The sequence below is a fragment of the Pectinophora gossypiella genome, chromosome 12 (assembly GCF_024362695.1).
Source record: "Pectinophora gossypiella chromosome 12, ilPecGoss1.1, whole genome shotgun sequence".
NCBI classification, from domain to species: domain Eukaryota; kingdom Metazoa; phylum Arthropoda; class Insecta; order Lepidoptera; family Gelechiidae; genus Pectinophora; species Pectinophora gossypiella.
Genome location: NC_065415.1, coordinates 15634055 through 15661619, shown reverse-complemented (window position 1 = coordinate 15661619; position 27565 = coordinate 15634055). Strand labels below are relative to the sequence as shown.

At 37.9% G+C, this 27565-nt stretch overlaps 1 protein-coding gene across 1 annotated transcript in view; it reads right to left on the bottom strand.

The window, feature by feature from the left end:
* LOC126371640 (uncharacterized) overlaps nt 1-27565 on the bottom strand; it is a 342871-nt gene that overhangs the window by 5580 nt on the left and 309726 nt on the right. The window contains exons 6-14 of the mRNA XM_050016953.1: nt 27034-27165; nt 20926-21104; nt 16975-17114; nt 16123-16259; nt 12763-12948; nt 4018-4158; nt 2620-2758; nt 1828-2028; nt 571-739 (exon numbers count right to left, since the gene is read on the bottom strand). Coding sequence (XP_049872910.1) covers nt 571-739; nt 1828-2028; nt 2620-2758; nt 4018-4158; nt 12763-12948; nt 16123-16259; nt 16975-17114; nt 20926-21104; nt 27034-27165 — 1424 coding nt within the window. The remainder of the gene's footprint in view (nt 1-570; nt 740-1827; nt 2029-2619; nt 2759-4017; nt 4159-12762; nt 12949-16122; nt 16260-16974; nt 17115-20925; nt 21105-27033; nt 27166-27565) is intronic.

Genomic DNA, 27565 nt, shown 5'->3' with positions numbered 1-27565 from the left:
TGATATAGGTCTCAAGGCCTCCACCTCCAGGATTATGGTCATTTATAACATTATCAGTCTATAGAGAGTATCATCATCATCATCATCAGCCGTACGACGCCCACTGCTCGGCATAGGCCTCCCCCAAGGATCTCCACGACGATCGGTCCTGCGCTGCCCGCATCCAGCGGCTTCCCGCGACCTTGACCAGATCGTCGGTCCACCTTGTAGCGGGCCTACCCACTGAGCGTCGTCCGACACGTGGTCGCCATTCCAGAACCTTTCCGCCCCATCGGCCATCGGTTCTCCTCGCTATGTGTCCTGCCCACTGCCACTTCAGCTTTGCAATTCTCCGAGCTATATCGGTGACTTATAGAGAGTATAGATAAACCTTAATTATCACAGAAGTGTTATGGGGAGCTGTTAGGAAACCAGAGTTTGTAGTATCTCCTTCGTACGGGTTGTGAGACCAATTAATCATGTCCTCAATGATAGTCATACATACCACTTATCTAAATAGTGGTTGATTATTATTCAAAAATAAACGATTTTTGTCTATTTATTTTTATATGTTTTCGATTTAATAGTTACCTTTGATCCACATGTTCGGACGTTCGATCGGAGTCTCTGAGCCTGGTGTGTCTGGTCTTCCCTGAAGGCAGCAGACGCCGAAGCGACACCCCTCCCCCCACCACCTCCGATAGCAGAGTACTCCTGGACCCGGCTGTTGCTCCACCAAGCTCCAATGATGCTGAGCATGCTGTAAGTTTTAACATAACGATTCTTGAAAACATGGAGGAAAATGGGGGCGCTTAAGTTATATTTGATTAGACTCAACAGTATCCTGGTCAAGTTGCAAATGGGTTCGATAGTATAGAGGTACTGGATTCGATTCTCACTAGAGATATTACACTACTGCTAAAAATTAATTTGTGAAACCACTTATTATTCTGGTCAGGGCATTGCAGGAAAATTCACCTGATTGTCCAAAGAAACCTGGAACCCGGGTTCCCTGGAAGAGATTGCTACTTAGCAATAAGGCCGCCTATTGTATTCATTCTATTTCTCTTTTGTTTTGTATTTTGTTTTTTTTTTCCTATATTAATTTCCTATTTTAATTTTGTCTTTTTATTTTGTTTGTGCAATAAAGTATTTGTTATGTTATGTTAACCGTTGGTCCTGGCAACAATTTACTTAGCCGAGACAGATGAACAATAACTCTGACACCAAGGTTGAAGACAGGCGTGGACCTTACAACGATAGTTAAAACGAGAAGAAGACCATCTCTATCACTTTCACTTTTTACCGTTATATATACGTCGAGAGGTAAGTGATATTTGCTATCTCATGAACATTGCTAATAATAAAATTGATAGCCCTGAATTGCTCTCCAAGCTTAGTCTTCGTACGGATCTACTAAAATATAGGTAACGGCCAATCCTACGTATACCCATGGCTATAACTAATTATAGGCGAAACTCTTTCTTGTTACGCACCATCAAGCAATTTAATGATATTTCGGGTATAATTGACATCGACCTATTCTGTACAAGCACATCAACTGTAAGAAAACATATAACACAGCATTACTTTGTTGACTAGTTGGTTCCTAACTATTGCACCTATACCGGTTTAAACCACCGAATAGGTGCATTCGTTTTATTATTATTTAAGTTTGTGGCATAAGCATAAACTGTTTAATTTACATACAATTAATATTAATTAACTGTGGAGATTTTTTGTTAGCACATAGTTAAGCAATTAGTTTTATTCACTAATGTTATTTGTCTGTAAATCTTCCTAAAAATAAATAAATAAATAAAATAAATAAATAAATCTCTGTCTCACCGTCACTATCAGTGAGCGACTCCTTATCTGCAGCGCGCTGGTAAGCCCTCGTCCTGTGCGCTGAATGCAGCGCTAAGCACAACGCTGCGAGCGCTGCTGCCGCTGCAAGTGCAACCGCGGCGCCGCGTGCGCCGCCGCCGCTGCGCCACCACTGCACATGACTCACCGACGCCCACGCCGCTGATGCGTTGCGGATTGGTTCTAGGAATAAAAGGAGATTCAATATCGTTCCATGTTTGAAAGTAAGAAAGGATCCTAATGGATAGCTTTTCAGGTAGATTGGTAGTCAACATCTCACAACTGGTAGTCACAAATACCAATGCGTCTGTAAAAGTGCCAGCGAAACAAAATTCTCCTGTATCATAGGCGCTGTCAATATATTTAGTTTTATATGGAATTATAATCACTACCCAACTTATAAGAGAACAGAGAGATTCAATTTTTGTTAGGACGCGTGACATTTCCCGATGATTTCTTGTGGTGACGCCATCAAAATTTTCAAATTAACAAAACTCTCAACAAACCTTACTCAAACTCTCTTGGACGTCTGGCGGGCTGGAGACAAAACATAAATACCTTCTCTATTCTGTGATAGTGATTATAATTCCAATATAGTTCCCGCTTACCCCAGTGGGAAATAGACGTGAGTTTATGTATGTATGTGCAAAACTGAAAACTCTGACAGCATGTACGATGCAGGAGAACTTTGGTCTGCTTTCAGATTTAGTTATCTGACGATTTTCTTAGCTCAAATCCCGAATCATGGATGAGTGTACATAACACATTTCTTACCAACTTGCGTGGCATGTGCCAAGAACCCGCCTGCACATCGTTCGCTGGTGTCTCCAGACCGCAGCTCCACCAGTATGTGCCGGCCACCGGCAATCTCCACCACGCCGGTGGAGTCCGTCGTGGTCTCCACGTCGTTAGCCTGAGGGAAGAGCAGATGAATATTAAAGCTGTATGTACAGTCATGTACCCACTTTAGAACCCTGTCGCAATATCATAATTATTTAACATTTAATGGGACTTATGGTTTAATTTGTCAAACAAATTAATGTGACATGGTTTTAAAGTGTATACATATTAATACTCGTGACCGTATACTGAGGTAGTGCAAGCGAGGGTGTACTTAGGGTCGGATTAAATGCAATAAGGACGCGTTGGCATAGTTTCGAGGAGGCGTGAGGCGTGTTATCATTTAAGTTTTCGCTTCACCAACTGGAACACTGCACATTTATGCACATTTTGTCCGAAAGTGTGTCAACGTTGTGCGACAAGTCAACGAGAGGATACACTTATCCATGCCCTCCATTGAACATTGTCTCCCCCGTACATTGCAAATATCCTGCTCATTTCTCCCGCTTCAAGTCCCCGTTACTGGCCACGTCAATATAGTCACTGTTTTCCCTCTTTCAGTGCCATTCGCTATCGGCTCACTTCAGGCCTCTTCGTTCAGATATAATATATTCAGACAACATCTTGAGCCGAGGTTCTCGCTTACTTGTTACCAGAGGCCAGGGGGGATAAAATGGCCACATCGAAGCAATTCATCTAAGAAAGCAATATTGCAATCTGACATTTGCGCATATAAAAGTAAGTGCGCAATGCAAACAAATGTCACATAGCAATATTGCTTTCTTAGATGAATTGCTTCGATGTGGCCATTTAAAAACCCCTGTTGTCTCAAATTTTGTACCAGGTAAACCCCAGTTTTTAATACGATTTGTAAAAAGAGCGTTATTATTTAGCTTTTAGGCAGATGGAACAGAGTACAAGGAATAATAATTTGATAAAATAAATTTTTTAACAAAAAAAAACACCGACTTCAAACGCAAAACTAAAAAGCAATAAATAAATTTACTTCGTATAAAGTAATAAGTACGTATTTCCAATTAGTTAATTAATTTTATAATTCTGAACTTGGTGCCAAGTAAAGTGCAAAAAAAAACACGGTCGAATTGAGAACCTGCTCCTTTTTTGAAGTCGGTAAAAAAGAAAGCAGTCAGTCTTTATAAACTATTAAGGAATTATAACAGCAGAGACATTCCCACTTTGGAACACTCCTGAGAATAGCATATTACTGCTTCGTCAATAAAAGCTGCAACAAAAGTGGGCTGAATATCAACATCAGATAAAACATTATCTTAGTTATCCTACTAGTAGTAATAGGTCCAAAGTACCACGTACCACGGCAGAGCTATCAGGTCCATCCCAGGACGCCAGCAGCGGCGACCCTAGGGAGTCTCCATCCCTCGCTCTCAGCGCCTGTCCCGCGCATGGAAGTCGCACTGCTTCTATCCTCAGCCGAACCACCAATCCTTCTTCTGCCTGTGATGGAACAATGATAAACAATCAGTATCTTGTAATGGTGTAAGGTAGTCATGTGATGAACATTCCATATGCAGGGTGTTAGTGACATCGTAACGAAAACTTTGAGGAATGATTCAGACCATGATTCTGAGTTGATATCAAGTGCAATTTTCCGTCGCAAAAGTATCGAACTGAAATTAAATAAAAAAAAAACACTTAACATTTTCATGAATTTACCGACAGGAAATTGATATCTACTAGTTAATATCAAGTGAAAATAATTTTAAAAAACACAAAAAATCAAAATCGCAAAACCCGAATCGCAAATGAAATCGCCGCAAATTTGAACTTTGCGACGGAACATTCCACTTGATATTAACTCAGAATCATGGTCTGAATTATCCCCTTCAGTATTCAGTACGATGTCACTAACAACCTGTATACTGGACAATAAAAAAAACATAACAAGACAAATGATTCAGCTTATTTCTAGTATTAATCTCTTCCAGCAGATCCGGTAGCATTTAAGATTTTTTCTAAGGAATGTTTTTATCACCATCTTTTATCTTCTTGTTTTTCAGAGGAAAAATAGTCATAACCTGAAGGACTAAGAAAGACTCCACGAGTGAACAGGGATCAAAATCAGTTTGCTATTCGATAAAGTAGAACGCTGGGCATAATAGCGCTGACAATAAAGGTGATAAAACACTCAATTATTTAAAATGTACTACAATATAAACAATTCTAGAGGTAGAGCTAAAGTCCAATTACTCCTCTTAATCCCGACATTAACTTGAAGCAGTTAGACAAACAAAATGGATCTTTCCATCAGAAAAGACCAAGAGAAGACCCTAGTTTTCAATCACTAAGTTTTAATTGAAACGTAACTAAAACTAGACAGCCCTAAGTAATAATTGGAGAAATTGGGATATTTTCCCTCAAAGAAAGGTTAAAGAATGGCAATAGACAAAAGCACTTCACGAAATAAGATCATAGAAAATAAAAAGTCTATAAGTAGTGCAAAGCATGTTAGCGCCATTTTGAAAAGTAAATTTCTGTCGTGATTTTTGTTAAAATACACAAGTTGATTTCAATTTCCGTAAAAAATTGTGGTCAAAATTGCGTTCTGGTCCTGTCGGAAAAATCATTTTCTTTTTTTTTAGGTCCACACTTTTGCGACAGAAAATTCCATTTGATATCAACTCAGAATCATGATCTGGGAGGTTAAAATGACCACATCTAAGCAATTCATCTGAGAACGCAATGTTGCAATTTGACATTTGCGCATATAAAAGTAAGTGCCCAATGCAAACAAATGTCAAATAGTAATATTGCTTTTTGACATTAGATGAATTGCTTCGATGTGGCCATTTTAACCCCCCTGTTTCCATTACGATGTCACTAACACTTAAACGAAGAAAAAACTTAACAACGCCATCTATCGTGTTTTTGGGGAACGCTGATTGGAAAGTCCCTCATTGAAAATTTTCGTTTTGACGTTTCGTAAAAAGTATCTCATTTGACTAGGGTACAAAACAGCCTAATCACACTATAAAGCGATATGGACCTTTCTTTGAATCCCACTTATCTCTCGAACTCGAACGCGCTTTCAATTCCCTGAATTACAATTTCACTCTAAAGTTGCTCTAAATTAAGCTTCGATGTATTAAGTCATTATGCACATGAATACGTTAACGCAATATATTTGAATTTGGGACCAATTTGGCTGGCTTTACGAAGACTGTGTAGGTGATTTATTGCACGCATACTCTGTGGTGTAATGTTCTAATTTGTGTCTGTAATTTAACCTTCACAGGGGCTTAAGAAACAACACAGCACGCACGGAATAGTAGAAAGAGGTTGGAAGGGCAACGTAAGCGCAAAACGCGCGCCATACAAGTATGAGCAAATAGTTCATACTTCAACTTTGCACTCCACTTGTCCGAAAACTTTACTAAAAACGGAGCTCCGCGATAGTATATTTAAACGGTCATGTTGTGCATTAAATTCTGCAGGGCAAAAAAATTAATATAGACGATCATGCAAGGAAGATGGACCTAAAAGCTTTTTTTTTCAAAAGTCTTTATTATACATTAAAGAAAATTACACTATTATAGACACAGTCTAACAATACTGACAAGAATGAATTTAGTACAAATATTTCGCCAGCTGTGAAGCCACACGGAAATTTATGACACATAAGAACTATTTTAAAACTAACTACTTGTGTTGGTATTATCAATCTGGAATGAAGTATTATATATCACACAGCGACAGTTTATATGAATGTAGATTAGTTAATATTTTAGTATGATCAGCTATTTATCAATATTTTTTACGTATATGCAATATCTTACATAAACTGCCTATATACGTCCCACTGCTGGGCACAGCTAGGCCTCCCCTCAATCAACCGGAGGGGGTATGGAGCATACTCCACCACGCTGCTCCACTGCGGGTTGGTGGAGGTGTTTTTACGGCTAATAGCCGGGACCAACGGCTTAACGTGCCCTCCGAAGCACGGAATCATCTTACTTTTTCAGACAATCAGGTGATTCAAGCCTGAAAAGTCCTTACCAAACAAAGGACAGTCTCACAAAGTGATTTCGACAATGTCCCCATCGGGAATCGAACCCGGACCTCCAGATCGTGAGCCTAACGCTCTAACCACTAGACCACGGAGGCTGTTAAAGCAGTTATGCAGTATCTTAATAATGGTAAAATTGCAGCCTCTCACAAAATATACAGTGCCGATAATGATGGGTATGGAATTTGAGAAGCAGTGGAGCTATTACTAAACAAGTTTAAAAAAGTAGATGTCGTTATGTAAATAGAAATCATTTTAAAATTCGGCTTAGATCAATCTGTCAAGTCTTCTTCTATCGTGTGGGCTGTGAGGTGGAGTACCAACCTCATCAACCCTGGTGTCCAAAGGCCTCTGACATGGCTCATGTAACGACTTCTTACTTACATCAGTAAGTAGTAACCGGGACCAACGGCTTAACGTGCCTTCCGAAGCACGGATCATCTTACTTTCGGAAAATCTGGTGATCAGCCAGTAATGTCCTAACCAAACTAGGGACCACAAAGTATTTGTTGTGATATGTCCCCACCGGGAATCTAACCCGGGAACTACGGATCGTGGGTCAAATAAGTAATATATATCAAGTATATCTGTTTTAAAGTAGTTCATTGTGATTTTAACCGCATATAAATATTATGTTCAACAAAGATTAGGTAGCTTTTTCAATTTTTAAAAAAGGTAACGGCTGTTGTGGCAGATTTTACACTGCGAATTCTTAATAATATTTTTGCCACGCTATGGCAAAGAATAATAATTATTCCCCTTACATTGGGCTCAATAACAAAAATATGTATTAAAACTCGACTCTTCTATTATACTACAGGAAATCTTCATATTTTTATCATGTCATCCGAAGAATTTCGACCTTTATGTCAAAGTAGTCACGTTCCCAACATTTCCTCGGAGGAATTCGCTAGCATTCAACTTTTTATAACATTTTCTATGAAGTATCAAGGGGTTTCGTGAACTTTTACCGTTTTGAAAATATAATATTTTTGTTGAATATTCACATGTTTTTTATTTATTCATTTTATTTATTTTATTTATAAAGTAATACAATAAATTAAATTCATCTTTTTTGGGGTTATGACGTTTTTACAATAAAATACTAAATAATATTTTTTGACAGAAAATAATTTTAAAGCACATGTTAAGCTTACTTTATGTAAAAGAGCTTATTATAAGTGATAAAAATGACTGGTATTGAATGTAATCCTATAATTATTAAGTAACTTGTAATATATGTATACCCCCATTGATTTAAAAGATGTGTTGCTGTTGCAGTTTCTTGTCATTTGTTCTCCTCAACCACAACACCTTGCGAAATGACGTAAATTCAAAAATGTTATATTGATCTTCAACAAGTTTATCCATGATAATTACGTTGAATAAATGATTCTGATTTCTTAACAATATAACATAAAGTAATCTCTGATAATTCTGAAAGCAATCTCTGAGGACGAAACAAGTGCGATTTTTAAATAATGGCTCTGTGTACATCGGAACGCAAACCGCTAATTTTAATAGGACTGACAGTATTAACAATATAATTACTTCTATATTATAGTTAATTTAACGTGTATGTTCTATTGACGTATTAGTTGTAAATTGTAACGGTGTTTTATGCCTCAATAAAGAAATTAGTATTGCATGTCATTTCCATTTCTCTTTTGGAAGGCGTGCGGGGGCCGAAGCCAACACGTAGAGAGGGAGTGAAACTATGGGAGTGCATCCAAAGACAATCCCCGGTTCATGTAGGACTAAGTATTGCAGATTATGGGAACAAAGGGAACTGGGCTATTGGGTTGGGGGTTAGTGGACCGGATACTGGGGATGTGGGGGACTATGGCGCCTGCTCGGTCAATGTTAACAACAAAGATACAATGAGCAAGAGGTGACTCGCCACTCACAGGACGGGCCACTTATCTAGCCGACGCGACTGGACGGCAAGGCAGCAACATGGTTGTGAGCAGCTCAGGGTGTGGAGAGGTGTACACCGCTTTCTGCGAGGCGGTACTACCCGCCTTACCCGCATTATTATTATTATACACGACTATATCCCATTGGGATAGTCATAAGTAAATCCATCGCAAGATGAACTAAGTACCCACCGAGCCGAGCTTTCAGTTAGACCAAAACGTGATAGGAGGTGGGCCGTATCGCCGTCTGTAATGGTCAAGCCAACTGTGTTAGTGAAACTGCATTTAAGAAAAATTAATAACTCGTTGGTCTTCTTCTTCTTGTCGTGTCGATGGTAAACTAAATAGTATCGGTCCAAAACTTGGCAACAGGTATCGCGTGCAGGTTTTTAGGCACGCAGAACACGATATAAGATGTTTGATCGTTTGGGGAATAGTGCCGCACTGGCACTTTAAGTCCGGTACAAGTCTGGTACCCGTATTATGCATTATTTTAATACAATATTTTGACCAAAAGTATTTTTATTAGTATTTTTTTTGTTTTTATTTTTGTAGGCTGAACATGGACAGTGCTATTATGCAGCACTGGACCCGCGTCCAATTTGCCAAAGACACTAATTTGTATAATTATTTAATTGATTTATTTATTTAATCTTAATTATTTATTCAGAAACAATAATAATAAAAAACAGAATGTAAATCCACCACAGGCTTCGTCAGTACCAACATTCATATTCGAAAAAAAAAAATATAAAGGAAAGCATATTCAAATCATAATAATAATTGATATAATATTGATATTGATATAATTGATTAATTAATTGTAATTTTTACTAACATTTTGCCCAGCAGTGGGACACTTTAGGCTAGATAAGATAAGATGATATAAGACTTTTGTTACTAACAATTGCTATGGGAAAAACCCGAAATAAATGTTTTTTTTTAAGCAAAACCAGTCCAGACGATTTATTCCGCAACATTTGCCGCTATCGAACAAAGAAGCGATTAGAACTTGAGGAATTTCAATGCTAAATTATGATGGAGCCTCCTTTGGCACCTGGTGATAGACCGTTAACTTGTAAATGTAATATTTTATATTGGAAACTTCGAGGAATTGGGAACATCTGCGATGTAAAATAAATTTGAAACTCATGCTTTATGTAAAAAAGCTTATCATAAGATTAATGTTGTAAATAATAGAAAACATGGTATAAATGACATATGTTCCACTAGCTATCAAATAACTTTTAATGTATAGATACATTGATTTGTTCTTGTTATTTGTTCTCTTCAGTCGTAAAACTGAATTCATGTTTAGATCATAATTTATGTCCGGTTTATTGGTTTTGTAACGAATTACTTTGTAGTTTGCTAAGATTAAATATACTACTGAGGTACTGTGTTGGAGTTCCATAAATAAATAAAATAAAATAAAATAAAATAAATAAATAAAAATTTATTGTTATTTTCGTTAATTTATTTTATTTTTTATAACTTTATATCTTCTTGACATTATTATTTGCATGTTATATTTTATAATTTTCATAACTAAAAATGTTGACCTAATGCTAAATGCTGGCCGCATGCAACCTGTACCTACCATTTTTAGAGCGAATAAATGAATTATGAATCGCAATAGGCTCGCCCGCTATTACATGGGACTTAAACATAGCTGGCGAGGAGTGGGGGCATATACTATACACATCTGCCTACCCCTTCGGCGATGCAGGCGTGATGCCATGTATATTATGATGATATCAAAACGGTCAAAAAGATGCTCTTGAAACAACTCAAAAAAAAAACATTATAATAAGCAACGTCGGCAACAGCCTTCGTGGTCTAGTGGTTAGAGGGAGGTCCGGGTTCGAGGAGCTCGAGATGAAAACTTTTTTTTTTTGTGGTCACCCATCCTATGACCGGCCTTTGCGAAAGTTGCTTAACTTCAACAATCGCAGACTGAGCGCGTTTACCGCTGCGCCACCGAGCTCCTCAGAACTATCTATACATAACTCAAATTCCGAAGTCTCCTGAGCGAAGCTTATTCAAATTAACGAAGCAAACGAAATTTCCAAACCAAATTAATTGTAAAGGCGGACGCTTTCCGGATGTGATCAGCAAACAAGGAACATCGGTGGAAAATGGACAATTTGTAATAAACTGATAATACAAGGAAATTGGATGAAGCCCCGACCAAACAATGTAGAGGCAACGACTTGACGAAGATGAAATTATAATTGAAGTTGAAAGTTTATTAGTTGGGGGTTTAAAAATTCATCTAAAAAAGCAATATATCAATTTGATATTATTTTTTATTTTTTTAAGTGTGTAATTAATTAATGTAATATAGTAATTATAAGATGTATTAAATTATAATTAAATAAGTAATTAATTTTAAATATTTGTGAATAATTTAAATAAATAATGGATGGTTATTTGATATTTCTTCATGTACTAACTTTTATACGCGCAAATACCAAATCGCAATATTCCTTTTTAGACGATTCTCTTCGTTGTGGTCTTTTTAAACCTCCTGCAGGCCTAACATGCGCAATGTAATAAAATTTTGATTTTATCGATTCTGACGATATATGTCGTTTTGTCGGTTGGTCTAACCTGGCAAACCATTCTGTCAATTAGAAGAAGAAGATACAAAAGATACCTATTGAATTATTGTTATATAACATTATTAATTATAAAACCCTTTTTCCAAAGAATTTAAAGAGTTTCTCGGAAGTATATTCAAAAGGAAACGACGAAATTCCTAAACCGAAATTTTACCTTTAAATATTTTGTAAAAAAGAAAATTACTGACGGAAAATTCCACTTGATATTAACTCAATTATGAGCTGAATTTATCCCCTTTAGTATACGATGCGGTGTCACTAACACCCTGTATTTTGGACTACGGTCTGAGTATCGATGTCAGTAATATAGTTACAAGTCCAATAGCTCCCGATAAAGCCATGGATGGACCTATTACTAGTTAGCTAGAGTCTAGTAAAGCTTGGAATTGTTTAGCTAACAGCAAATGCTGCGCGAAATTCAATTTCCTGTTCTGCAAAGTCCATTATTGGACCTTTTACCCGCTTCTTAAGTTAAGAGCGATAAAACTTGTCTAATAATACTTTTAAAACACATAATACCGGGTTCTTACAGCGTTAATAAATATAGACTCCCGATATTTCAACACTGTTGCAAGTGCCATGCATGATCACGGGATGACTGAAATTAGAGTCGAGTAAGTAGATCCATAAATTTTCTAAGGGCAAACATATCTGTCTATCCTCTTTCTTTGCCGCTTGTTTCTACATTTGATGTAGTAATGTTCTGAATCATCTGACTCGGTTTTATGTGTTTTAATTATGATAATAACCGCGTAACCCTCAAACAATGTATAATAATACTTTATTACCAATAGTAACACTTTGTCCGGCCAAGTAGTTAATGCCATCTGCGGCAAATCTACAATAAGTCAAGTCAAAAAAAAAAGATAGCAAACTTGAACATTTTATATTTGAGCTACAATTGTTAAGTTTATAACTTTTGGTGAATGATATTGGTCCAATTTCTTACATGTTGCCTTTAACCATATATCAACACAGACCTCTGCGGCCTTTAGTTCATCTAATAAATTTAAAAAAACGGATATTTTTTTTTTTCACTCCGTTTATTTTTGTACTGTTTACAAAAAATGCACCTCGACACTCCGACCCCAATAATCATAATCTTTTAGTATTTTTAAACATCTTAAACAGTTTAGAAAACAACATTGTTCAAGTAAAATTATTCAGAGGTCTTATCAACTTAATTTTATTATTTCGACACCGAAGATTTGAGCATAATTAATAACTTTGACACCAGAGTTGGTGAATAGTCTCTCATCAATAACAATTCGTGAATAGGATGTTTCGTAATGTATTTGTTTCGTAGAACTGCGCTTAGGGAAAACTCATTAAATGGTATGATCGCAAAACTCTTCCCAAACTTAGCATAACTACTTCAATATCGTCTGATGATGACTAACACAGTCATGCAGTTAAATTTTAATTAGTTGAAAGAACATACCATACTTGTTTTTTTGAGAATCTGTCCTTATGAGAAAAAAGATAAGAAACTGACCTGCAGCAACCAGAAGGACCTAGCAGGGCAAGCTCGCGCTGAACCAGCCAGCAACCTTGCAGCCGGTGCGAGATGCAGCACGCAGCCACAGCGACACCTCGCTCCCACCTCAGCCACAACTACTGACGAGTCTCCCGCCCATGGTCGTGCTGAGCACTCACACGCTGCCAGCTCTACTGCTTGACCCTGTGAAGGAACAGGGTATTTGACTGGATCAAAGCTAGATTATAAAATTCTAATCTAGAAATAGATCGAAAATCTCATTAAGTTACCGACTTATTTTTGAATTTTAGAGTACGGCGTTTAAGGTTAGTCGAGAGAAATCCCAATTAGTAATGAACTTGCCTATGCTTTATGGAAGGATAAATTAACTGTTTCTTTGTATAAATTGTTCCTTTATATTTTAAATTAATAAAGAGTACATAAATTCGTATTAAAGCTGTGGTAGCCCAGTTGGTTTGAATCCGAGCATAGGCCTAAATCAATGATTTTCGAATATGTTTAAGAATTTGTTTGAATTCGAGAAGCGCATCGAAGCGTCAAATTCTTCAAAATTTAAGCGAAACTGTACGAATATGAAAATAATTTTAATAAACAGGTGATTAAAGATTACTAAAAGTTTGTTTAATGCACCTAGGTGAATTAGCTCAGGTGAATTAAGTTTACGACAGGAACTCTTGATATTAAATCAGAATCATGGTTTGAGTCATCATCTTCTTCAGCATTATTTACGATGTCACTAACACCCTGTATATTTTTAATTTAATTAAAGTGTAGAATACATTTTGGCATGAAAATTAGGGCGATGTTTTTTAAAACCTATCTGTCTCAGGATTCTCAAAAATTAAAACTAGTTGCAAATTATTTTCTTATAAAATTGTACGTTGTGAGAGCCCACTAAATAACATAATTTCTTGTCATCATTACCCAGCCGTCTTGGCAAAATAATAAAGCGGTAAAATGAAAATGATTTATTTAACATAAATATTTGACAAGCAATAGTATAATCATATTCCATAATTTCATTCATAGAAACTCCAGAATAAATATTATAAAAATACATTACAATAATATGGTTACAAATAAAGGTTTAATACAGAGCTTTAATGTTGTTTTTTAGTTCACTTGCAGTTACAGGACTTGCAAACTATTCACATATTTACTCTTCTTTTTTCTCCTCGCCTTCTTTTACCTTTTCTTCGCCTTCCTTTCCTTCCTCAGTCTTTTCTTCAGCTTCACCCTCGGGTCCCTCAAAGTGAACTTTTTCTTCACCTTCTTTACGCTCATGTTCTTCGGTGTCATCAGTTGCATCCATGACCGACCTAGACATTTTTTCAAATTTAGGTTGCGATTTTATCGACGCCATTGACATTGCCATTTCTGCCATGATAGACTTCTGGATCTCTAATTTACTAGCAGCTAGTTTCTGTTCTATGTCCATCTCTGCTTCATCCACCACATCCTCGGCTGCTGCACTTGATGCACTTGACGACCCTATTGACTCAGCAAATGATGGAAGACTATCCTTATAAGTTGCTTCTTGGCCTTCAGATGGTGGAATCAGTTGCATACTCGGAATAGTCTTCAAACTAGCTAGAGACGACTGCGACGTTGAAACCGATGGTGAACTGCCCTTCTCTGTACCCTTGTCCACAGATTCTTTCGATTCTTTAGATGCCAAAGTAGCCACATCAGCCTTCTTCTTCCCAGCTCCAACTGGTTTGGGTATGAATCCAAGGTCACCTTCTTCGTAAATCTTCTCAAACGATGCCAGTGTGTCCATAGAATCAGCACGTTGTACATCACGATATTTAGTTACAATTTCAAGCAAACTCGCCAACAAGATTTGTCTGTCCATCATTTCTCGTGTCTGGTCAGTGGCAGCCCATTCGTCTAACTTTAATGCGGCTTGTACAGCCGCAGCTGCCTCTTTCAGTATTTTCTTAAGCCTAGAATTTTCTTTATTAACTCTAGTAGCTTCAACAAATGACTTAGTTTGATCAGTCATCTTTGCATGTAAGTTTTGTTCCAAAATGCGGACTTGTAATGAAAGATTCTCATTTTCCTTTGAACATTTTTGAAGTTTAGCTTGAAGTGTGTCAAAGTCAAAGGTTTTCTTATGATACAATGCCTTCTCTTTTTTCGCTTCTTGGAACAAGTTTGTTAGTTGATCAATGACTTTCAGTTGAACAACATTCTTGTTGATTGCTTTATCCCTTTCTTCTTCCGCTAATTCCCTTGCAACGCGAGACGCTCGTTCACTTTCTTTGTACTTTTCATTTAAATCTGCTAATTTTGCTTGCGTTTGTAAGATGCTGTCTAATTCATTGCTAATCGCAATATTCTCTCTAATAACTCGATGAGTAGAAGCTGCTATTCTTAATTCAGTGGCATCTTGGAAATCTTGAGCGAGTTTTAAAAGTCTTGCTTCCATTTCTTTTTTTAACTTATCTTTCCCAATAACAAATTTCTTTTCAGCTTCATAGAGAAGTCTTTTATATTTCATTTCCTGGTCTGCAAATGCTGTTTCTTGCATTTCGAACTTTTTCATTAGATCATCTCTTAGAGCTCTAAATTCTTCAAGAGTATTAAGCTTTCCTGCCAACAGTTTATTTTCGGAGGTCAGCTGATCTTTCATAATCTTGAAATTCTTTTCGAGTTCAGCAACAGTTTCTTTGAACTGTTGCGTTTCTATTTCTCTGATTTCTTCTAATCCTCTCACTTTTTCACGTAGCTCAGTGTTTTCCTCGGTTTTCACGTTGAGTGTTTTTTTCAAGTAGGCAATAATATCAGCTCGATCTTCGTCAAGCTTGTCGTAAGCTTTTTGTAACTCATCGTTTCGGGCTTCGTAATCAGAAACAGCTTGCAAAAGTCTTGCATTTTTCCTGTTGCACTCCGCTAACTGAAGTTCCAAAAACGTTCTCTCGACTTCAGTGAACGTTCCACCTTTCTGTTTTTCGTCTGCTTTCTTTTTATCGTCTTTTTTCTCTTTGGGCGGCATGATAAATATTTTATACTACAAACACTATTAACAATGGTGATGTTAAGTAAAGATAATAAAATATTCAGCTTAGATCGTGACAAGCGGCGCGAATACTGACAAAGTATTGATAAAATTGTTTGTTGCTAGGTTATTTTACTGTTTGGTTACTAGGCAATATTTATTGACATTTGAATTCGAAAAGTAAACTTCATGTATTTATGAAGAGGACTTTAAAATGAGGTTACATGCAAAATAGTATTCGTTGATCGTAAATAACAGAGTTGATTCGAATTGAGTATTACATCAGCTACAGAGATTCTTGTTGTTTAGTTTTTTAAGACATTACAAAATATATAGTACAGAAGAAAGGGACTTACTTCACAATACTTAGCCCCATAAGCGGGCGGCGGGGAGTCGCAGAAGCGGTGGCGGCTCCGCGTGCGCGTAGAACAATGCGCCGGCGCCGGACACGCAGACCACGCCGACCACTCGCCCCACCCGCCAGCGCCGCCATCTAGGTAAATCAAATACTAGTCTGAAAATTCTCGTTTTATCTTTTATATTGAAACAAACAACAGCAGATGTAACAACGCAAAATATTCGTCATACTTACTCAATATTTTCACAACGCGTTCAAAATTCCCAAACTATTATCCAACATCTCGACACACGCCTGGCGTGACGGTAAGTTAGCACGACGGTAAGTGCCCACAGTGTGACATCTCTCCTAAGTCCTAGTACTAGCTGTGCACTGGCGTCGCAATAGCGCTCTGTCACGCTGGCTGTGTGTCGAGAGCTTATCAAATGCTGAGCGAGCTTTTATTTTGAACGCCCTCTACACATTCATATTAAGTCTTTGAGTATTTTTGGGTAACTGTTTGTGTGTCTTTTTGTTATGTAATAGGAAAATAGGAAGTTTGTATTGAGGCGTCTATAGAAATAAAATATCATTTTTCTTTCTTTCTTCTTTTTCTATGGCTCATGTAACGACTACTTATTTACATCAGTAAGTAGTAACCGGGACCAACGGCTTAACGTGCCTTCGGAAGCACGAATCATCTTACTTTCGGACAATCTGGTGATCAGCCAGTAATGTCCTAACCAAACTTTGGACCACAAAGTAAGTTTTGTGATATGTCCCCACCGGGAATCGAACCCGGGACCTTCGGATCGTGAGCCCAACGCTCAACCGCTGGACCACGGGGGCCGTTCTTTCGTTCTAAACGTACCTGATAACGGCAAGGTAGGCAGACAGTCCATCCTCACATCAGCAACGGCCCCAGTGACCGCTTGTGAGACGTACACGAAACAGTACTCTGGATATCTCTCGCTAAACAGACGACAGTCGAAAGACGCTGTGTGTTGGCCTCTGTAACAATACAATAGGATAGGTTTTGGTTAATTATTTATATTTCCTTTTACTATGTGAAAACATTAGTATTAAAATAAATATTCTTTCTTTTCTTTCTTTCTATTATGGTTACTGTAACACTTAATATCTAATATAGCTAAGGTATTCATTAAGTGCAGTCTAGTCTAGGCTGTGTTTATATGAGGTTAGGTTAGGGAGAATGTTGCATATCGATTTCTGCGTGATATGGAACGCTTTCTTCTTTATTATATTACTTGAGAGTCCGTGCCTTGCTGGCCAATAAATTGACAGTAAAATACAATTACTTGTTTCAAAATATATATTGTTAGTTATATATAACAGTTACATTGCACAAACTAAAAACTTACTTGCCAAACTCACCTTTACGTATCATAGGTACGAACACCAATACGATTCCGCCAAACTGTTATCTAAATGGTTCCGCAATCGTATCGATTAGACTCCATATAGGAATGACTACCTCACATTAGGTGGTACGAGGGCGGCCCTAACCAATTCAACTCGACACGAAATTGCATACAAATGTGTGGTTTTGCAGTCAGTATCGGTTTGGAAAGTTGAAGGACGAAAATATAACATACGATCCCGCCGACCCGATTACTCTAGCCATAGAGGCGGCCAATCAGCTCGCGACACTTCTTAATATATCAAATACTTCAGGACCCCGATACCGACCCCGCCGGCATGGTCGACGATTTCCCTCAATCAGCGCTTATCGCTATTGACCCACTAGGGTCGATTAATTCTTTCAAATATTTTTCCTCTCAGACGACGCCCTGAGCCGAGGTTCGCGCCCAACTGCACCGGGTGAGAGCCTTCAGCGCTCCCCATTTGCCAAGCCAAGTAGATAATGCCATCTGCGGCAAATCTACAATAAGCAACGTCAAAAAAGGTTTGGAAAGTAAGTAAGTAAACTATTTGTTTCCTCTACAGATAACATAATCATAACAATATGTGAATAAGTCTTCCCATTAAGTACTAAAAAGACTTGTGTCGGGAATTACTATTTTACGTAAGTGTACACGAAATCGGAATTGGATCAAATTATAACGATCACTGTACGTAATCCAATAATATGTTGATAATGTCAAAGTTATTAACAACATCATCACATAGCCAACTGTCAAATTAGGTTTCCGGTCAATCAAGAACTCGTTGTGCAACGGCGGTAATTCGAAAATGAACACGATCATAATTATGTAGATACAGGGTGTTAGTGGCACCGTGACGAATACTGAGGGGGATGATTCAGACCACGATTCTGAGCTAATATCAAGTGGAATTTTTCGTCGCAAAATTCATGATTTTTTTATTTTCTTTGAAATTGTTTTCAATTCTATACTTTTGCGATGGAAAATTCCACTTGATTTTAACTCAGAATAATGAACTGAATCATCCACCTCAGTATTTGTTACGATTCCACTTACACCCCGTACAAGTAAGTACAGGTAGCCATACAAGTACGTATGCTTGTTAGTGACACCATAACGAATATCAAGGATTTTGAGTTGAAATCAAGTGGAATTTTCTCTCGGAAAAATTAACAAAAATTTTAGTTTTTTTTTCAATTTTTTTCAGTTCTATAGTTTTGTGACGGAAAATTCCGCTTGATATCAACTCAGAATTATGGATAGGTACTCAGAATCACCCCTCAATGTTTTTGTTACATTGTCACTAACACCCTGTATATGTATACCTCATAAATTCATAATGTACCAAATAAGTTGAATCATAAGTAAAAATGGCTTCAACACAATTACATGTAAATAACCATTACGTAGGTAGCAATTTGACTCCGCTTTCCTACGAATTTGCATCCTTTGTAGAATAATGAACACTTTGTCTACTACGACCTAACTACGACCAACTTAATAGTACCAGAAGGTTGAAATTGTTCTTGACCACGAATTTCATTCGAATTTTGAATTTAATATTCGATCATATGGGTGAATATCAAAATGTGCCAAGTTTGGTGGCAAACTGTCATATATTTTTTTCGTGAAAAATTGGGTTCCGACATGAAAAAGGATCCTTTTGGCTCCTTTTGGATCCTTTTTCATGTCGGAACCGAGGATCCTTTTGGATCTTTTTCATGTAGGAACCCAATTTTTCACGAAAAAATAATATGAAATTTCGCCACCAAACTTGAAATTTTGATATTATAATACATTTCTTCTTCTACCGTGTGGGTTGTGAGGTGGAGTACCAACCAAAGTCAGGGTTACTATCGAGCCGCCAAAGGCCCATGACATGGCTCATGTCACGACTACTTACTTACATCAGTAAGTAGTAACTTCCGAAGCACGGATCATTTTACTTTCGAAAAATCTGGTGATCAGCCAGCCAAACCCCAACCACACTAGGGACAACAATTTTTGTGATATGTCCCCACCGGGAATCGAACCCGGGACCTCCGGATCGTGAGCCCGGCGCTCAATCACTGGACCACGGAGGTCGTTGATATATAAATTAAAAACTTACGATGTTTTTAATGTATATATCAACGACCTCCGAATCTCATGTACGGTCACGAATACTAATATGTATACACTTTGATACCATGTCACATTAATTTTTTTTGACAAATTAAACCGTAAGTCTCATTAAATGTCAAATATGACAGTGCGACAGGGTTTTGAAGTGGCTACATGAAATTGCTCATGACTGTATACCCGAAAAAAAATATAATTCAGTTATTTTCCCTTTGGATTGGAAGGCCAGATTGTTCGCTTCTGTAAATACCGAACATGGAAGCAGTTCTCGTGAAAACGGAATACCTAAACTCTAGGGAAGTGATTGGTAATTTACTGTTGGTAAACATCCGCGATGAACTAAACATTCGTTTGACCATCCGCATTGCTTTAAAACCAGTCTAATTAGTTGAATTACTTTACTAAGCAGCTACAAATCGATTCATTACTATTACATAAATAATTATCCATAAATCCGTGAATGCGGTTTCACACAGGTCTCTACGCCGCAGACACCAATTAAAAGATAAATTGCCAAATAACGGATACATCGAACTGTAATTGACTTTATTTGTAGTGAAGTAGTATTGAAAACTTAACCACACCCCAGCCGGGGAAAAGATATAGGACCGCCATTTGTCATCATAGTCAAGTCACTTTTAAAGAATAGAATAGAAATTGTTTATTATAAGGAGCTCGGTGGCGCAGCGGTTAACGCGCTCGGTCTGCGATTGTTGAAGTAAAGCAACTTTTGCAAAGGCCGGTCATTGGATGGGTGACCACAAAAAAAAAGTTTTCATCTCGAGCTCCTCCGTGCTTCGGAAGGCACGTTAAGCCGTTGGTCCCGGCTGCATTAGCAGTCGTCAATAACCATCAATCAGCACTGGGCCCGTGTGATGGTTTAAGGCCCGATCTCCCTACCCATCCATAGGGAAGGCCCGTGACCCAGCAGTGGGGACGTTAATGGGCTGATGATGATGATGATGATGTTTATTATAAAAGGACGCCACACACAAAGACAAGACAATAACATCACTTAATTTTTTCCCAAACCAATTACAAAAAAAGCATAGGAGGATGTTCATTGGAAAGATCATAAGGAGGTGGTGGACGTCCTGATATTCTTTTGTAAGTTTGAAGAAAGTATATTTGACTTTAAGGAGACGTTTGCTTAAGCCTTTATCTTTCGACTCTACTGCTTCATAAATATATTAAGTTTAAGCTTTCTTCAGGACGAAATGGAGGGAGTGTAGAGTGGTCATAGGACACCTTAGGCTAGACAACAAGAAGAAGAAGAAGATAACTAGAAACCTCACCTTCTAACCCGCCGCTCGGCGACATACCGCAGCCGGTCGCCGTCCCTGCCGAACACCCGCACCCTGTCTGCACCCTCCAACACGCACTCAGGGTACTGGAACAGCACGCGCACCCCCTCCCCGCACGGAAACACGGAACCTCCGTGCACGTTTAGCACGAACTGCTCTGACCAATCAGCCTGTGGAAGAAAACGGAATTATAAATTTCACCTTGAGTTAGTCACACCGAAACGAACACTAATTCCAGTTAATATCAAGTGGAAATTTCCATCGCAAAAATATACAATTGAAAGTAATTTAAAAACACAACAGAAGTATCAATTTTGCGGTGAAGAATTCTACTTGATATTGACTCAGAATCATGAGCTGGATCATTCTCCTCAGTATTTTCTCCAGTTCCAGTATCCTCAATATTATGATATCAGACCGTAAGATTTTCATATGGCACTAACTACTAGGCCAGACAAACGGGGAGCTTTGAAGGCTCTCATCCGGTATAACAAGCTTGAGGGTTCCCAGCTGGGCGCGAACTTCGGCTTAGGGCATCGTCTGACCAGTTTTATATTCGCGTCAGTTACATCAAGTATTCTCGGAAAAAAAAATATCCAAGCAAAATACCTTTACAAGAATAACAACGTTCAAACCCATAACTCACAAATGACTATCGGAACCCATTGCCGTAAAAAGACCTTTCCACGTAAAGGCCCGGGAATAAACTCCTCAATAAATATTTAGTTCGCCACAGGTTGCCCCATATATTATGTAGTACCTCTGTTCCGGCAGTGAGATATATTGCTATTGCCTTTAATTCCAAAAAAACTTGGGGAATTTCGCTAGTTTATTTGTATTCATTGCTTTCAGCAACTTTCGTTTCGAGAGCTGTTTTTGCCTAATCTGTATTTTTAGGGTTCCGAACTTCCAAAGGAAAAACGGAACCCTTATAGGATACATAACTTAGTTGTCTGTCTATCTATCACGAGTCTTTTTCTCGGTAGCGTGTAGAGATTTAAAATTGAAATTAACATCTACTTTTTATACCTACGGTTTCTTTAAGTTGTAAAAAAATCAAGCATCTAAATTAACGCAACTTATTTTCTTTAATTTCTTAGGGGAACACAACCTATGGGGTACTTCCTATAAACCTAGAATCATGTTTGGCAAAAAGGAAGGTCTTACAACACAAGTGAAGATAAGAATCAGAAAATTGATTTTTTTTTGTTCCATCTCAATAAAAATGATTTTGCGATGACAAAATTTATTTGCAGTTGGTAAACTAATCGCGACCTGGATGTTTATTTAGTCGTAATGATGTCTATTTAATAATGTACTTACTCAATTAAGTATTTAAAGTACTAATTTCATATTTAGTTATGTTGTGACTTCAGAAATAAAAATAGGTATTGTTCATAAGTGTAACTATTCTAAGTTTACACAAGGTAAGTTACGGTTATAAATTGAAAATCACCTAATATCAAGTCGTTCAGAAAAAATGTTAAAATCATTTCTCATAAGCAGTATGTTTGCTAAGGAATGTTAATAAGGTATGTTTGTTTTTTTCTTTGACTATGTCGAGAAAACAACTTCTGTAACAAATTGCATTGAATAAAGAACTTTACAAATAAATCAATCGCGACCTATTATGATGAATCCGGCCAAGTAGTTAATAATGCCATCTACGTCAAATCTACAATAAGTCACATCAAAAAAAAAAAATTGATGAATGGAGACAATAGTTTTTTAAAGGCAAAGTTACAGCCTAGGAATTCTTGGTGCGCGAGTTAGACACGCACTTGGCCAGCTTAACGTCTAAGGTTGATTTATACGTTTCGGATCGAAACCTTGTTACTAAAGGTACGTAGGAATTAGACTTTGTTTTTGTTTACGTTCCGTTTGAGTGGAAAAATACGAAATAAACACTCCCACACATGTTTATATTACAAAAATACAAGCCCAATCTTCAAAAACTAATCCAAGATCAATATTGATTAATTATTTTGTTTAATAACAACATAACATAATCTCATGACTATATCTTTTCAGGACTCCGATACCGACCCCGCCGGTGTGGTCGACGATTTCCCTCATTCAGCGCTTACCGCTATCGACCCACTAGGGTCGATTAATTCTTTCAAATATTTTTCCTCTCAGACGACGCCCTGAGCCGAGATTCGCGCCCAACTGGGCACCCTCAGGCCTGTTGTCGTAAACGTTGTACCGGGTGAGAGCCTTCAGCGCTCCCCATTTGTCCGGCCAAGTAGTTAATGCCATCTGCGGCAAATCTACAATAAGTAAAAAAAAAATCGTGACTATATCCCAGGTACATCCATCGCAAGATTCCCCCACACCTAAATCACCGAGCTTTCTGTTAGACCAACGTGATAGGTGTTGAGCCGTATCACCGTCACACCCCGGACACGTCATACAAACAACCTCGTTTTGCACAGACAACACACATTGATGTTATCGTACACGTGCGTCTGTGTGTGTGAATTCAAATTCAAATTCAAAAATATCTTTATTCAGTAGGTAACATAGTTACACTTTAGTTAGTTATTAGTAATTAAGTACGAAATATTGCGATAAATAATTATTTCAAAGTGTTCAATAATTATTATAAAATTAATATAATGATTATTAGGTACATTTAATACGCTAAAGTTCTGATTGCTAACAGTTGCTAGCAACACATGTTTAGAATATTAACAACAATTTTGCAGGACATTGCATTTAAACTAATGTTATACTTAAAGCTTAATAATAATAAATAAATAAAATAATAATAACTAATATCTTTGCATGTGGCAATGAGGGGAGGGATGGTACATTGCCCAAAAATAAAAACATGGCGCTGTTCCGATTAAACGAGATAATTACATATTTTCTCATTTCTCGGGGTACATATTTACTTATAACCTAGTTGCAGACACATTACGAAACATTTTTTGTTGCTTGAGTTATGTTACTACCTACATTGCTTCTCTTTATATTGATCAGAATAATCATTGGTAGAAGATATGTTATGCCTGGGTGTAATAACAAGGATCATAATTTATACCCAAAAACAAAGACAAAATATGCATTGTCTATTATCCATGAAATTAAGAGGTTAATCGGGAGCAAATCTATACAGCGCCAACTGTATTTTTTCGCGGAACGTAGTCTGAATATCAAACTAGATCGGAATGACGCCGCCTCCCGCGAAAGCTTTCTAATTATATTCTAAAAAGTATAAAATGATACAGAACAAACTGGTGTTTGCGCTTGGTTGGAAGAACCCTCGACACATCACCTCACATCACCACCATCACCACCACCATTACCACCATCACACCATCACCATCCACACCATCATCACCATCTACATTCCAAACAATATCAGTCAATATTTCACATAACTACATTATAGTAAGTTACAAACGAATAAAAATAGGCAACAATATAATGTATATCAGAATCAGATTCGGAATCGAAATCGGAATCCGAATCAGAATCAGAATAAGACTCGGAATCGGAATCAGAATCAGAATAAGAATCAGACTCAGAATCAAAATCAGAATCATTTATTCAACGTAATTTTCATAGATAAAGTTTAAACTATACATTATGAAAATGTCATAGTACGATATCTTTTATGAGCCAGTTATCCATGCAGTCGTTGTGTCGTGACAATTCTGTGCCGACAATTTTTACGCTCGTATTTACCATAACAATTTCGAAATTTCATCGGCCATAAAACAGGACTCTATTATCGTTATATTTTACAAGACTCGTTATTTACAAACTCCGAGAGAGCAATCTGCATAAAAGTTTATGTGTAATAAATGAGGCTTGCATTAAAATTGTGTACTGTAACTTTCTTTATTTGCCTCTCCATCAAAGTTGTTGAAATTCCTTCAGTGCCGCGTGTTCGAACTGTATTTGAAGTAAGATTGATCGAGGGACCCGTTTTTAGAATTACTTTTCTAGTTAAAATATAATAAGTAAGTATATTGGCAGAACACGTTGCTTCAATCGAAAGGTAGGCGATTTCAGGCTCGGTTTTCATTGGGTAGTGAATGTTGGGCATGGCATAGGAAGCATGAAAGTAGGACTAATGCCGTGGAAATATTGTAGTATATTGAGTGATAGAGTAAGACACAGTGATAAGAGAGAGATGTGGTGTCAAAGACGATATAGTGACTAAGATTGAGAAAGGAATGTTAAGTTGGTTTGGACACATAGAGCGGATAAAGGATAATAGGATTACGAAATCAGTACATAAAGCAAAGGTTGGTGGTAGGGCTGGCAGAGGAACACAAAGAATATACATTTACCAAAGTGGAGATATCCTTAGAAAAGGTTCAGTACGATCTAGTCTCGTTTTGTAGATCACAATCGGACTCAACTGTCTTATTTATAAACATAAATATTATATCTACGTCACAAGAAAATGCGCTGAACTTCGAGCAAATTCTACGAGGAGGAGTAAGATAGCAAGGAGCTACTAATTTACATATTTATACGTAATTTGTACCTTTTGTTGACTTGTATACAATCTGAGAAAATAAAGAATACGTCTACGGTCACAGGGACAACAAAGTATTAAGTATCGTGGAATCCGCCGCATCCTCATCTTCCTAGCATTATCCCGTTTTTCACAGGGTCCGCTTACCTATCCTGAACATTTGACAGGTCCGATTTTTTATAGAAACGACTGCCTATCTGACATTCCAACCCGCAACCAGCCTAATACTGGTTAGGTCACATACCTCCGAAAATGCTTTTCTCGCGAATGTGGGTTTCCTCACGATATTTTCCTTCACAGCTGAGCACGTGATAATCATTTATAATCCAAATATTAATTCGAAAACAAATTCGACAAAATTGGTTTAGGCCTGTGTTGGATTCAAACCTTCAACCTCAAAGTAATAGCAAGCGTTCTACAGAAGATGCCGCCGCATAAGTTTACAAAATGCACCTCAAGTTGTGAAGTCTATTGAAGAAAAATGTAACTTTGTAGAAAGTTGTACTTTATTAGCTGAGACCGGCTCCGTCGCTGAATGGCCTCATAATGTTGGTAACTCCGCTAGTTTACTTCCATTGTGCCCGCGTCTGGTGAAGTTTTCAACCTTCTCATTCATGTTGTATAACCTGACCTTTCTTTGATGCTCGATTACTTGTCTATTGATATTGAATAGTTTAGAGTTTAGACCCGTAATAGCTCAGTTGGAATGCTTGACTCTCTCTGTGAAGTCGCAGGTTTGAATCCCAGCAGCGGTCTAAACCAATGATTTCGAAATCATGTTTGAATTTTAAATGTTTATCACGTGCTTAGTGTCGAAGGAAAACATCGTGGGGAAACCCAAATTCCCGAGTTTGGTCACCTGTATTGGGCTGCGTTTTCCCTTCGCGGGTTGGAAGGTAAAACAGACAGTCGCTTCTGTAAAAAACTAGACCTGTCAAATCTTCAGGTTGGTAAGCGGACCTGAACACGGGATAACGCTAGGGAGATAGATTGAATAGATTTGGGAAATCCGCTGGGGTTCTGGAATGGCGACCACGTGTCGGACGACGCTCAGTGGGTAGGCCCGCTACAAGGTGGACCGACGATCTGGTGAAGGTCGCGGGAAGCCGCTGGATGCGGGCAGCGCAGGACCGATCGTCGTGGAGATCCTTGGGGGAGGCCTATGCCCAGCAGTGGGCGTCGTACGGCTGATGATGATGATGGGAAATCCGCAGAATGTAGATATACTGTAGCCCCGAAGGGTAGGCCGAGGTGTATAATATTACACCAACTTCTTGCCAGCTATGTTTATGTCATGTTCATATGAGGAGTCTACGTATTGTCATTTACCGGACACGATTCCAGGAAACCACGTGATCAATTATCCATGATCCAAACTTGATTTCAATCTCATAAAGTCGAATTCAGTGGTTGATCACGATCCAGGATTGAACCTGGGACACTACGAGGTAAGTCACGCGTTCTCCGACCAGGTTATCATGGAATTAAGAACTCACATCACCAAAGAACATACAGTCTGAATTATATTCTAGTTCTTTGCTTTGTGTAGTGTCTATGTATGAAAAATTTTATTTAGAGTATCCGAGATGAGCTATAATACCTACCTTTATGAAGGCAGCAGCTAAGTCCTGCGGCCCAGCGGCTGCAGCCGGTCGCAGCGTCAGAGCGTAGTCCCCAGCCTGCCCGAACAACTCACACCGCAGGGTCATCGTGCGTCTGCCGGGGAATCCATGCATCTGAAAGGAGTAAATGACCTTGATTGCTGCTAAAAATTACGCTACTACGTAACATTGTCCCAATTTCTAATTGGAGTACACAACGCAAAACTGACTTTCTAGGTTTACTCGATTATTAATTAAAGTTATTACTTAAATTAAAACATAGGTATAGTACCGGGTTCTTACAATCTCATATCCCTGATTGTAACGCGGTAAACACACAGTAGGTATTATGTGTTTTAATTATGACTTACTAGAGTTTACTTTCATTTCCGACCAAGTAATTGATGCCATCTATGGCCAAATTACGCCAAAACAACTTTTAATCTCATCAAAATTTTCATACATGGCATTTTGAAAGTCAAGAAAAGTTTAGATGTGACGTTCAGACGGATATGGGAGAATTAATAAAAGGAGA